This window comes from Fukomys damarensis, unplaced genomic scaffold, assembly GCF_012274545.1.
Source record: "Fukomys damarensis isolate Sample0158 unplaced genomic scaffold, DMR_v1.0_HiC HiC_scaffold_37, whole genome shotgun sequence".
Taxonomy (NCBI): Eukaryota; Metazoa; Chordata; class Mammalia; order Rodentia; family Bathyergidae; genus Fukomys; species Fukomys damarensis.
Genome location: NW_022900949.1, coordinates 4,076,724 through 4,087,997, shown reverse-complemented (window position 1 = coordinate 4,087,997; position 11,274 = coordinate 4,076,724). Strand labels below are relative to the sequence as shown.

Genomic DNA, 11,274 nt, shown 5'->3' with positions numbered 1-11,274 from the left:
CAGTGAGATCAAATAAAAAACCTGAACAGTGAATACTGATATCAAGGAAACAGTGAGATCAAATAAACAACCTGATGCTCAACCTCAAGCTTCTAGAAAAAGAAGAGCATCACAAACCCAGAGCTCATACAAGGGAGCAAATTGTAAAGACCAGAGCCGAATCAATGCTATGGAGACTAAGATAATGATACAAAAAATTCAATGAAGGAATGATATGCTTCTCTGAAAGATTAAACAAAATTGACAGACCCTTAATCAACCTTATCAAAAAATGAAAGGCCTAAATACATGCATTTAGAAATGCAAAAGGGGAAATTACAACAGACCCAGCAGAAATCCATAGGATCATCAATACCTACTTTGAGAAACTATATGCTGATAGGATGGAAAACACAGAAGAGATTAACAGATTCCTAGATACATATGAATTACCAAAGTTGAACAAAGAAGACCTAAAAACTCTAAACAACCCAATATTAATCAACAAAATTGAAAACATAATTAAAAATTTACCAACTAAGAAAACCACAGGCTCTGATGTTCTCATTGCTGAATTCTACAAGACATTTAGAGAGGAAATATTGCCACTATTGTTTAAATTCTTCAATAAAATTGAAACAATACTACTAAATTCATTCCTGGAAGCAAACATCATCTTGATCTCCAAAGCAGAGAAAGACCTAACAAAAGTAGAGAACTATAGACCAACCTCACTAAATAACATAAATATAAAAATCCTTAATAAGATACTGGCAAATAGAATGCAGAAGACCAACAAAAAGACCATATGGGCCAGGGATTTAGCTCAGTGGCACCACTGCCTGCCTCACAAGCACAAGGACCTGAGTTCAATCCCCAGTACCAAAAAAAAAAAATAGGAAGAAGAAGATCCTACACCCATACCAGGTCAGATTCATTTTTCCAGGGATGCAATGATGGTTCAACACGCACAAATAAATAAATGTAACACACTATACTAATACAGCCAAGAACAAAAGCTATATTATCATATTAATAGATGAATAAAAAATGCTCCACAGAATCCAACAAACATTCATGATAGAACCCCTATAAAAATTGGAATAGACAATCTGTACCTCAAGCTATTTATGAAAAATCAACAAAAAATCATAATAAATGGTAAAAAAAACTGAAATTCTTCACATTAAAATCAAGAACAAGACAGAGATGTCCACTATCACCACTCCTTCTCAATATAGTTTTGGAAACATTAGCCATAACAATTAGACAAAAGAAAGAAATAAAAAGAATAAAGATATGAAATGAAGTCAAGCTGTCATTATTTGCAGACTACATGAGTCTCTATATAGAAGACCCCCAAGAACTCCACTAAAAGTCTTTAAGCTTAATAACCAAACAAAGTAACTTGATACAAAGTCAACACACAAAAATCAATAGCTTTCCCATACATGAACAAGAGATGCACTGAAAGAAATAGGACAAACAATTCCTTTCACAATAGCATCTGAAATATTTAAATGCATAGGAGTCATCATGCCCAAAGAAATCAAAGACCTCTACTCTGAAAACTGTAGCACTCTGAAAAAAGAGATCAAAGAGGATATCAGAAAATGGAAGCACATCCCTTGCTCCTGCGTAGGAGGAACCAATATAGTGAAAGTGGCCAGACTTCCCAAACTGCTATGTAGGTTCAATGCAATCCCAAATGAAATTCCAACAGCATGCTTCACACACTTGTGATAACACCCCCAAAATTCACTGGGAGCCAGAAGAGACCTAGAATAGCAAAAGCAATTCTAGGGAACAAAGTCAAGGTAAGGGTTATCACAATCCTCATCTTGAAACTATACTATAATGCTGCTGTGATAAAAACAGCATGATACTGGCAAAGCAACAGACCTGAGACCTAGTGGAACAGATTAGATTATGCAGAAATGATTCCAGACACACTCAGCCAACTCATCTTCATTCAACAAAGGACCCAAACACCCTCACTTGCAAGGCTACTGTTGGGGGATTGTAGTCAGATCCCTGTCGAGAATCCAGAGCAAAAAGCCCAGAAGAAGGATTTAAAATGTTTTGAGTTTGGCCAAAAAGGAAGGTCCAGTAAAGGTATGGACTGCAAAGATTAAGCAGAGCAGATCTTCATTACTTAGAAGGAACAGGGAAAAAAGAAAAGAAGGCCTGAGGGCATCCCAGTAAGCAGACCTCCACCCACTGCAGCTTCACAACTGCAGAAATGAATGATTTTGCTTTGAGAAGGAAGCCACTGAATGCCATGTTCCAGAATGGCAGTGACTAAGGAAGTTGTTCCCAGACAGCAGCCTAGAGAAGATGTTCCAAAATGGCAGCTTAGGGAAGAGGTTCATCAGGATTGGATTCGGTGTTCAGCGATCCAGGCATAGGATCCTTACAGCCAAGACAGGGGCAAGACTGGCTACTGCTCAAGGTGGCAGCAGACCTTGGATCTTCCACGAGGTGCTGATTCTAGGTGCATGCAGAATGCAAGAGTCGTGGGGGGTCAGGAAGGCTCCCACCCAAATTTCAGAAGAAGGCCTGGGAGGCCAGGCATGGTGCCCCAGAGAGGGCAGTGTGTGAATCTGAAGCCAAAGGGGCCATGGAAAAGCCATGAGAGCCACAACCACCAGAAATCCCACAGGGTACGAGCCACCCAAGCACTTTGGAGTTTGCAACTTGCCACAGGTTGCCTCAAATTTCCAAAGTGGAACTGTGGAATATAATGCTTGGCCTGCTGAACTTTGGATTTACTGGTCCTATTCCTTTGTACCCTCCTGTTAGTACCTTTTGGAATGGTGATGTCTATCTCACGTCCTTGAATGATGGAAATGTTATATTTTCCTTTCCTTTGCACAGGGGCTGGCACTTCAGAGTTTGCATTAGTCTCAGAGGAGACTGTGCACTTGGACTTTTCAGCAATGCTGAAACTTTGAGGACTTGAGCAACTCTTAGAGATGGATTAAATGCCTTTTATGTAAAAGGATGTACATAAGGTTTTGGGGGGCCATGGGCAGGATGTTTGGGGGGCAACGTCCCCTCAAAGCCTCAGGTGGTCACAGACTTGATCTAGAACTAGTGCATCTGGAACTGATTCATGATGTGATGTTCTCTTAAGGGCACTAGGATTAAGGGGTGAGTGCTTCCTGCCCTAAGTGGTCTGAGTGAGATAAACGGGGCTGGGAGACACTGTATCTCTTATTATTACCTTTGCTGCCTCGTGTGTGCCATGTAGTTTCTACTCTGCCAGGCCTGCTTGTTCTGTCTTCCTTGGAGGCAGCAGAATATGGACTGAAGCCTCTAGGAACTGTAAGTCTAATCAACACCTTCCTGTTTAAATGTAGGGTTCCTCATATTTTTTCTCCGCAAGGAGAGAGAATTAACTAACACAATTTTATTAAGTCAAGACAAGATATACTTTTTTATCTTGACTTCTCCAACTATGATATTTTGTTTTATTTTTTTCATAGAATTTATTGGTACATTTTAGGCATACAGTACAGTTACATTCATCATTGGGATCCTGTACCTCTACATGACAGGTCCTGGTTCTCATTTTTCCCCTTCCCCTGCCCTCCCTTCACCCCTTCATCCCTTCCCTATTTACAAATACTTTATTTCTATTTTTTTCATTTTCTCATATGTTTTTCTTTTCCCTTGTTTCCTTTCCCTTATCCTTCCCCCTTTCCCTACACCTTTTGCCCTTTTCTTGCTATTTCACATCGTCAATTATACCATTAGGATCTTATGTACTATTATAGTTTTTCACACCAGAGAAACTATTTGGTATTTACACATGTGTGACTTACTGATTTCACTTAAGACTATATCCACAATATGCATCCATGTTCCTAAGAATAAATCTAAGTTCTCATTCTCTATGGCTGAACAGTAGTTCATTTTATAGAAAAACCACATCTCCTTTATCCAGTCTCCAACAGATGGGCAAATGGGCTGTTTCCAAGTTTTAGCTATTACAAACTGTGCTGCTATAAACATAGGTGTGCATATATCTCTGTGATATGATTCCTTTAATTCTTTTGGAAAGATACCCAGCAGATGGATGGCTGGGTCAAATGGAACCTCTAGTCCAAGCTCTTTGAGGTATCTCCATATTGATTTCCATAGTAGTTGCACCAGTCTGCACTCCCACCAACAATGGAGAAGGGTTCCTTTCTCCCCACAACCCCACCAACATTTCTTATTGGTTGATTTCTTGATAGCAGCCATTCTTTGTGGGGTGAGGTAGAATCTCAGGGTTGTTTTCATCTGCATCTCTCGAATGGCCAGTGATGTGGAACATTTTTTCATATATTTACTTGCTGTTTTTACTTCTTTGTCTGAAAAAATGTCTGTTCATTTCATATGCCCATTTTTGAATCAGGTCTTTATAGTTGGGGGGGGCTGATTGTTTTGAGTTCTTTCTATATTCTAGATAATAGTTCATTGTCTGAAGAGCATCTGGTAAAAATTTTTCCCACATTGTAGATTGTCTCTTAGTTCTGTTGATGGTTTCTTTTGCAGTGCAGAAGCTTTTGAATAAGATGAGATCCCAGTTGTTGATTCTTTCTGCTAATTCACCTGCTACAGAGGATTTGTTCATAAAATCTTTCCTATGTCAATGTCTTCAAGAGTTCTGCCAAGCTTACCTCCCAGCACATTTAGTATTTCTGTTTTGGTATTTAGGTCTTTAATCCACTTGGATTTTAATTTAGTGCATGGTGAAAGATAAGGGTCTAGTTTTAATCTTTGGCAAGTTGAGATCAAGTTTTTCCAAAACCATTTATTAAAGAAGCTTTCTGTCCCTCTGCTGAGGATGGTCAGCTCCTTTGTCAAAGATGACGTAGCTGAGTGTATCTGGATTTGTTTTTGCATCTTCAAATCTGTTGCACTGATTCAAAAGTCTGTTTCTTTGACAGTTGAAATGTGCACAGTTCTTATGATTTCCCATCTCTGGAGAAGAAATGTGATAACAGAGTCAGGCATTTGGTTCACCAGGAGGCCAGTCACTGTGACTTACTGTAGAATCCTAAGTGCAAAGTGAATGACATCACAGAGGGGATTCAGCATCTCAGAGACAGACTACAGCCTTGAAGACACCATGTCCTCCCGAAGGAGGCTCAGCAGCACTCATGTACAGGGGAAAAGCTGTCCCGTGGACCAAGGATACAACCCTCAGGTGAGAACCGCAGGTAAGAAAGGCTTTTTACTTTTCTCTGGATGACATTATTCTCAAAACAGAGGACACAATATGAATATGAGACACAATAATTCCAAGGAACAAAATACCAGCAAATGGGTAAGAAGCAAGGTGTAGTAGGATGCGATCCATCCATAAGGAACTCGGTACAGGCAAATTTGATGATCTGAGCAAGTAAGAGAAGACGTGCAGGATTCGCAGGTCCTTGCAGTGGACAACTACAGCACCATCACAGTGTAAGCAGGCCATCCGCAAGGCTGGTGACCCTTGAGAGTGGAACAGGACAGACACGGATGTGGGGATCATGCTCGCTGCACTCCTTAGTAGAAGTAGATGGTGACATATAGCACCCACGGGTCTCACTGTAAGGAGACAGTTTTCCCAGCCATCAAAAATTAAGATTAACCTGACCTGAGTGAGGCAGCCTGGGTAATTACTTCTCTCATTTTGAGTTTGGATGTTCACCGGGCTCTGCTTGGGAATGGGACTTGAGTTTAAACACCTGTTAGCAAAAGACACCATGACAAGATGGAAATACAAGGGGCTGTGGAGAGAAGACTCAGGGTGGATGCCCAGGATGATGAATAGGTTTCGCAGTATGGTTACCAGCTTTGCAGATAGCAGGAGGCTGAAGATGAAAGGCTGCGGTTCCACATTATCTGTCAGAGTCAAGAGGCAGAATTCTGAAAGAGCTGATGTATTTCCAGTTTCCATGGTGCTAAAGAATCTGATGGAAAATAAGCGGTAAAAAGATGACACGTACAATAGTAGCACCAATGTAAAACAGGTATGTGTTTAATAAGTTTCCTGTTGGATATCTTGAGTTTTGCCATTTAGCTACCAGGACCGTGATGAAGCCACTCATTCTGTGGCATGTGTTATTGGCTTGTAGCCAGGACAGAATAAACAGGGGAAGAAGAATGCAGAGTTGCCCTTTATCGGAAGACCTCCAGCCTGTGCTCTTGCCTTTGAACATTGGTCCCATTTCTTAAGCCTCTCAGTGAAGATTCTCCAGCTTTCCATTGTACACTTGCACCCGTGACTGCATAGCCAACTTCCAAGCCTTTGACCCCTGACTGCTGCTGGATTCTCTGTCTCACTAAGCCACAGACAGAAATTTTGGATTCTTCTACCTGTGATCCTACAGAGAGCCACTGAGTCTTCTGTCTCTGATCCTCTAAGGCCAGCTAGTATATCCTCTTGTGTAATTTTACATATTTTTGTTGCTTTAGAGAAGCGTAACTCACACAGACTTTTGCACCAGGAGTGGTTCTAGAGTAACAGAATGTAAGGACAAAGCTGTCTAATCAGTTTAATGGCTCCTACTGCTGGCTTCCTAATTTGATGACACCAACAGTGGCCATGGTTTCTCCTTCTGATGATGTAGAGAGTACTGAGGAAGTGAACTGTTTGAAGCAAGAGGAAATATAAAGCCATTTGATTGTCCTGATGGTCCATTGTGTGATTCAACAAGTTTAAACTTTGTATACAACACCTCTGAAACTTTTTGGAGATGAAGCAATACAATGGTGCTGGCTGGTTTCTCAACATTTCTAGAAAAGTCCAAATGGGAAAATCATATCCTGCACACACCAATCATTACAAATGTTTAATATGTGTGAAGAGAATGGAACAGAGGAAAAGAAGGCTCTCAAAGATTCAAATTGCCTTTGCTGGGTCGCTTTCCAAAAGAATTAATGGAATCATACCACAGTGATATATACACAACCATGTTTATAGCCGCACAGTTACTAATAGCTCAAACTTGGTAACAGCCCAATTGCCCATCAGTTGGAGACTGGATTAAGAAGATGTGGTCTTTCTATAAAATAGAATACTACACAGCCATAAAGAATGAGAACTTAGCCACTCATACGAAAATAGATGCATATTTAGGTCATGCTCTTAAGGGAAATAAATGATTCACACGTGTAAATACCTAATAGTTTCTCTGGTATGAAAAACTAAAAGTGTAAATAAAAACCAAGTGTTATAATTGATAATGTGAAACAGAGAAAAAAGGGCTAAAGGTGTAGGGGAAGTGGGAAGGGGAGGGGAAAGGAAACAAGGGAAAAGATAAAAAACTTTGAGAAAATGAAAACCTGGAAATAAAGTATTTGTAAATGGGGAAGAGAGAAGGGGGTGAGGGGAGGGCAGGGACAAGGGGGAAAAATGAGAACCAAGACCTGTCATGTAAAGGCACAAGTTCCCAATGATGAATGGAACTGCACTGTATACTTAAAATATACCAATAAATTCACCGAGAAAAAATACTCAAATTCCCAACTCCAGACACTCATAAATAATTTGACTTTCAAAGTGTCCTGGAGGAGAATTTTCTCTCCTTTAGCCATAGGGATGAAGTTGCTAAAAAAAATAAATAACACTCCACAATTTGAATGGCTGAAACACAGTGCAAGTTTCAACTTCAGCCTTCAATTGTACAGGATATTGAGCTGTGGACGCTGATCACAAAGGACTGGGATTCTGTCAGTTAAGATGGGGATGTTTGGGAGAAACCTAATGAGGCAGGCATATTAACCTTCTGAATTCTGATGAGATTATTCTCCCAGAGGAAGAGAATTCCCCACCCTCATTGGTGGGACACCCCGTGCTCATGGTGTGGAGCACTGCTCCTATTTCAGAATAAATCAGTCGTGTGTTGCCTATGAAAACTAGTGGCCATTCCCGATGCAAATATAATTTTGAATTGTTCCAAAATTGCATTATGTTGATGCTGACGGACCCACTGTCATCACCCATTTTTGCTCCTACACCTATGACCAGGCCCAAAGTGCAGAAGGCTCCTAAAGGCACGCTATACCGAGGGACCCAGGAGGAAAACCACTGCACTCTGAGAGAACTTCTTGGGCTTTCTATTTCTTACAATTGGAGGTCTGAGAAATGAGTATAAGAATACAATTTAAGGGTGTGAGATAATGGTAGAAAATGCATACACTTGTACCATTCGGATCTTATTTACAATCACAGTTTTTCACACCAGAGAAACTATTCAGTATTTACCATGAATGACATATTTATTTCACTTAGGAGTATGGCCTCAATATGCATCCATGTCCTATGAATGACTCCAATTTCTAATTCTTTATGAATTAGTTGTATTCCATTTTATACCAAAACCACATCTTTTTCCAGTAAAGGTGTAGGGGAAGTGACAAGTGTAGGGGACAGGAAATAAGGGAAAAGAAAAAATCTAAGAAAATGAAAAAATGGCAATGAAATTTTGCAAAATACAGGAGGGAAGAGCGGTGAAGGGAGGGCAGGGTTATGAGGAAAAAATAAGAGCTAAGACGTGCCATATAAAGGCCAAAATCCCAATGATAAATGTAACTGTACTGTATATCTAAAAGGTACCAATAAACTCAGTGAAACATGATCAAAATGCCACATGCCAATGTCCCAGTTTCCCAAGATAAATGTAATTGTTATGTGGGGCAAATGTATACTAATAACAAGTCTGTGTTCAAAGATTGAAATCATGTCTCATGCATCACATTACAGAGCTACACAAAAACAAAGTCTCACACTGATCCATACTTAAAAGTGCATGGCCACTAGACGACCTCATCACATAGTGAGATTCGGGTCAGCTGTTCCATCTCACCAGGACTCCAGTCCCTACGGCTCACTCTGGAAACTGAAGCAGAGAGCACACAGCAGATCAAAGGAGAGATGCTGTTCTGCAAAGGAGTTTTCTCAAGGCTTCCTTCATATCCCTGTTCCTCAGACTGTAGATGAAGGGGTTCAGCATTTGAGGGACCACACAATACATCACTGAAGCCACTGTAGTCTTTCTGGGTGAATCAGTCACTGCAGAGCTAATGTACACCCCCAAACCTGTCCCATACAACAGCGTGACAACGGAAAAGTGAGAGCCACAGGTGGAAAAGCCCTTATGCATTCTTCCTGATGATGGCATCCTCAGGATCGATGACACAATGTGAATGTAAGAAAACAAGATTCCAAGCACAGGAACACCAGCAAAGATGCAAGTTGAAACATATATTACTATGTTGTGAATCAGGGTATCAGAACAAGTGATCCTGAGGATCTGGGCAAGTTCACAAAAGAACTGGGGGATTCTTATCTCTGTGCAGAAAGACAGCCTCAGCACCAACATACTGTGAATCAGTCCATTCAGGATGCTAACAGCCAAGGAGAAGAGAGTCAGTGAAACACACACACGGGTGCTCATGATGAGTGCGTACCTGAGGGGATGGCAGATGGCCACGTAGCGGTCATAGGCCATTGCTGAAAGGAGACAAGTCTCCAGTCCACTGAAAACCAGGACTGAACAGAGCTGGGTGATGCAGCCTGGGTAAGAGATTCTCTGGTCTTCCGCGTGAATGTTCACCAGCATCTTTGGGACTGTGCTTGTGCTTAAACCGATGTCTGTAAGGGACAGGCTGAAGAGGAAGAAGTACATGGGGGTGTGGAGGTGGCAGTCAGAGCTGACGGCCAGGATGATGAGCAGGTTTCCCAGGATGGTGACCAGGTACACAGACAGGAACAGGCTGAAAACAAGGGGCTGAAGCCCGGGGTCCTCTGTGAGTCCCAGGAGAAGGAATTCCAAGACAGGTGTTTGATTTCTAGCTTCCATGTGTGCTTGATCTGATTAACAGGAATTGGGGAAAGGATTAAAAACTATGTTGGAGAGGGACTGTAAGAGAAGGATGTGTCAGAAAAGCATCCTGTGGACACCATGATCTTCAAAATTTTGCCTTCACAATAGTGAAGAAATAATGTCCTCTTGATAATCCAACCATTTTGTGCCATTTTTACATCATCCCTAGGGACTAAAAAACTCACTGACCTCCCTGTTCTAACTCTAGAAGTAAAGCACAGTAAATGGCAAATTATCTTCTATTAGTTATTCTATCACAGAATGAGCAGGTATTTGGTCTAAAGGACATTAGACTTGTACTTGGGCAAAATATTAGACCAGCAGAAGCAGGAACTCAGTACCTGCACATTCATGAGGACTCTTACTAAAAATACAGTGAATGATTACTTTTCACTTTTATTAGTACCTGTTTAGAGTACATACATTTTACAATCATCTTTGGAAGTGTGAACATGTACATAACACAGCTTGTTTTTTTGTAATCCTCTTCTATTCCGTCACCTCTCACCACCCTCCTCTAATACCTCATAGCAATTTTCCTTCCTAATTAATCTTGACCCATGCTTATCGTGTACAATGTCTGCTTTTCCTTTCCGTGACATATCTTTAGTCTAAGCAACTCCCCTTCCTGTCCTCCACAGATTTTGACCATCTGAAAGATTAATTTTTTATTACAATAGGAGACACATTGCACTTAATAACCATTGAAATGTTCCTCTCTCTTCAAACACATATTCTTGTCAATTTCTAAAACAGTGCTGTGAGGCTAATTTCATGAGTGTTTTAATCTGTGTTCTTATGGCTCCCTTGATGTCCTGAATTGATTCCAAATTTTACCTCTCACGGCCCTTTCTGTGTGTGGAAGGAACTCATCTGAGTAACTGCTTTGCAGACAATGATACAGTGTCACAGATTTTTTAAATTTGACAGGAGCTGTATCTTTTCCTCTCACAAGTGACAATGAGTGGAGAGAGAAAGAGTGAAGAGCAGAGCCACAGTGGATTCTTCTCATTAACTTATGCATTTCTCTCCTTTTCCTCCCTATGTGAAATTACACAAACATCTCCACCATCTCCAAAACACATTGACTAAACTTTGTGCTCCCTGTTTGCTTTCAATTCAAACGATGTGGAATACTCTACCTGAAAACTGAAGACGGACAGTGTGTCCTCGGGAAATGAGCCAGAGGGACCCCGGTCAGGAGTGAGCATCTCTCAGAAGAGGCTCAGATCTTGCTCCCTGACAGGAGCGGCGATGTTTTGTGATGTTCTCACTAGACAACTCCTATATCCTCTTTATCCCCAGGAGATCAATATCCAGTTGTCCTTATTAAAACAGCGATTTCAGTGTCAGTCTAATCCCAGGAGGCCAGAACCTCATTCTCCTGAGGGGAGGAGTTCAGGAAAGGGTGATTTCCTCATGCCTGAGCCAA

General features: G+C 41.0%; 1 protein-coding gene across 1 annotated transcript; it reads right to left on the bottom strand.

Annotated features, from left to right (window-relative positions):
* Nucleotides 1-8,879: 8,879 nt before the first annotated feature.
* Nucleotides 8,880-10,997, bottom strand: LOC104850813 (olfactory receptor 7G2). Its single transcript, XM_010607906.1, has 2 exons — nt 10,985-10,997; nt 8,880-9,829 (listed from the first exon to the last, which is right to left on the bottom strand). The coding sequence occupies exon 2, from the start codon at nt 9,816-9,818 to the stop codon at nt 8,880-8,882; it is 939 nt and encodes a 312-aa protein (XP_010606208.1). The 5' UTR covers nt 9,819-9,829; nt 10,985-10,997.
* Nucleotides 10,998-11,274: the final 277 nt, after the last annotated feature.

Excerpts from the sequence above, each read along its gene's own strand:
- LOC104850813 (XM_010607906.1), bottom strand. The coding sequence starts at position 9,818 with ATGGAAGCTAGAAATCAAACACCTGTCTTGGAATTCCTTCTCCTGGGA.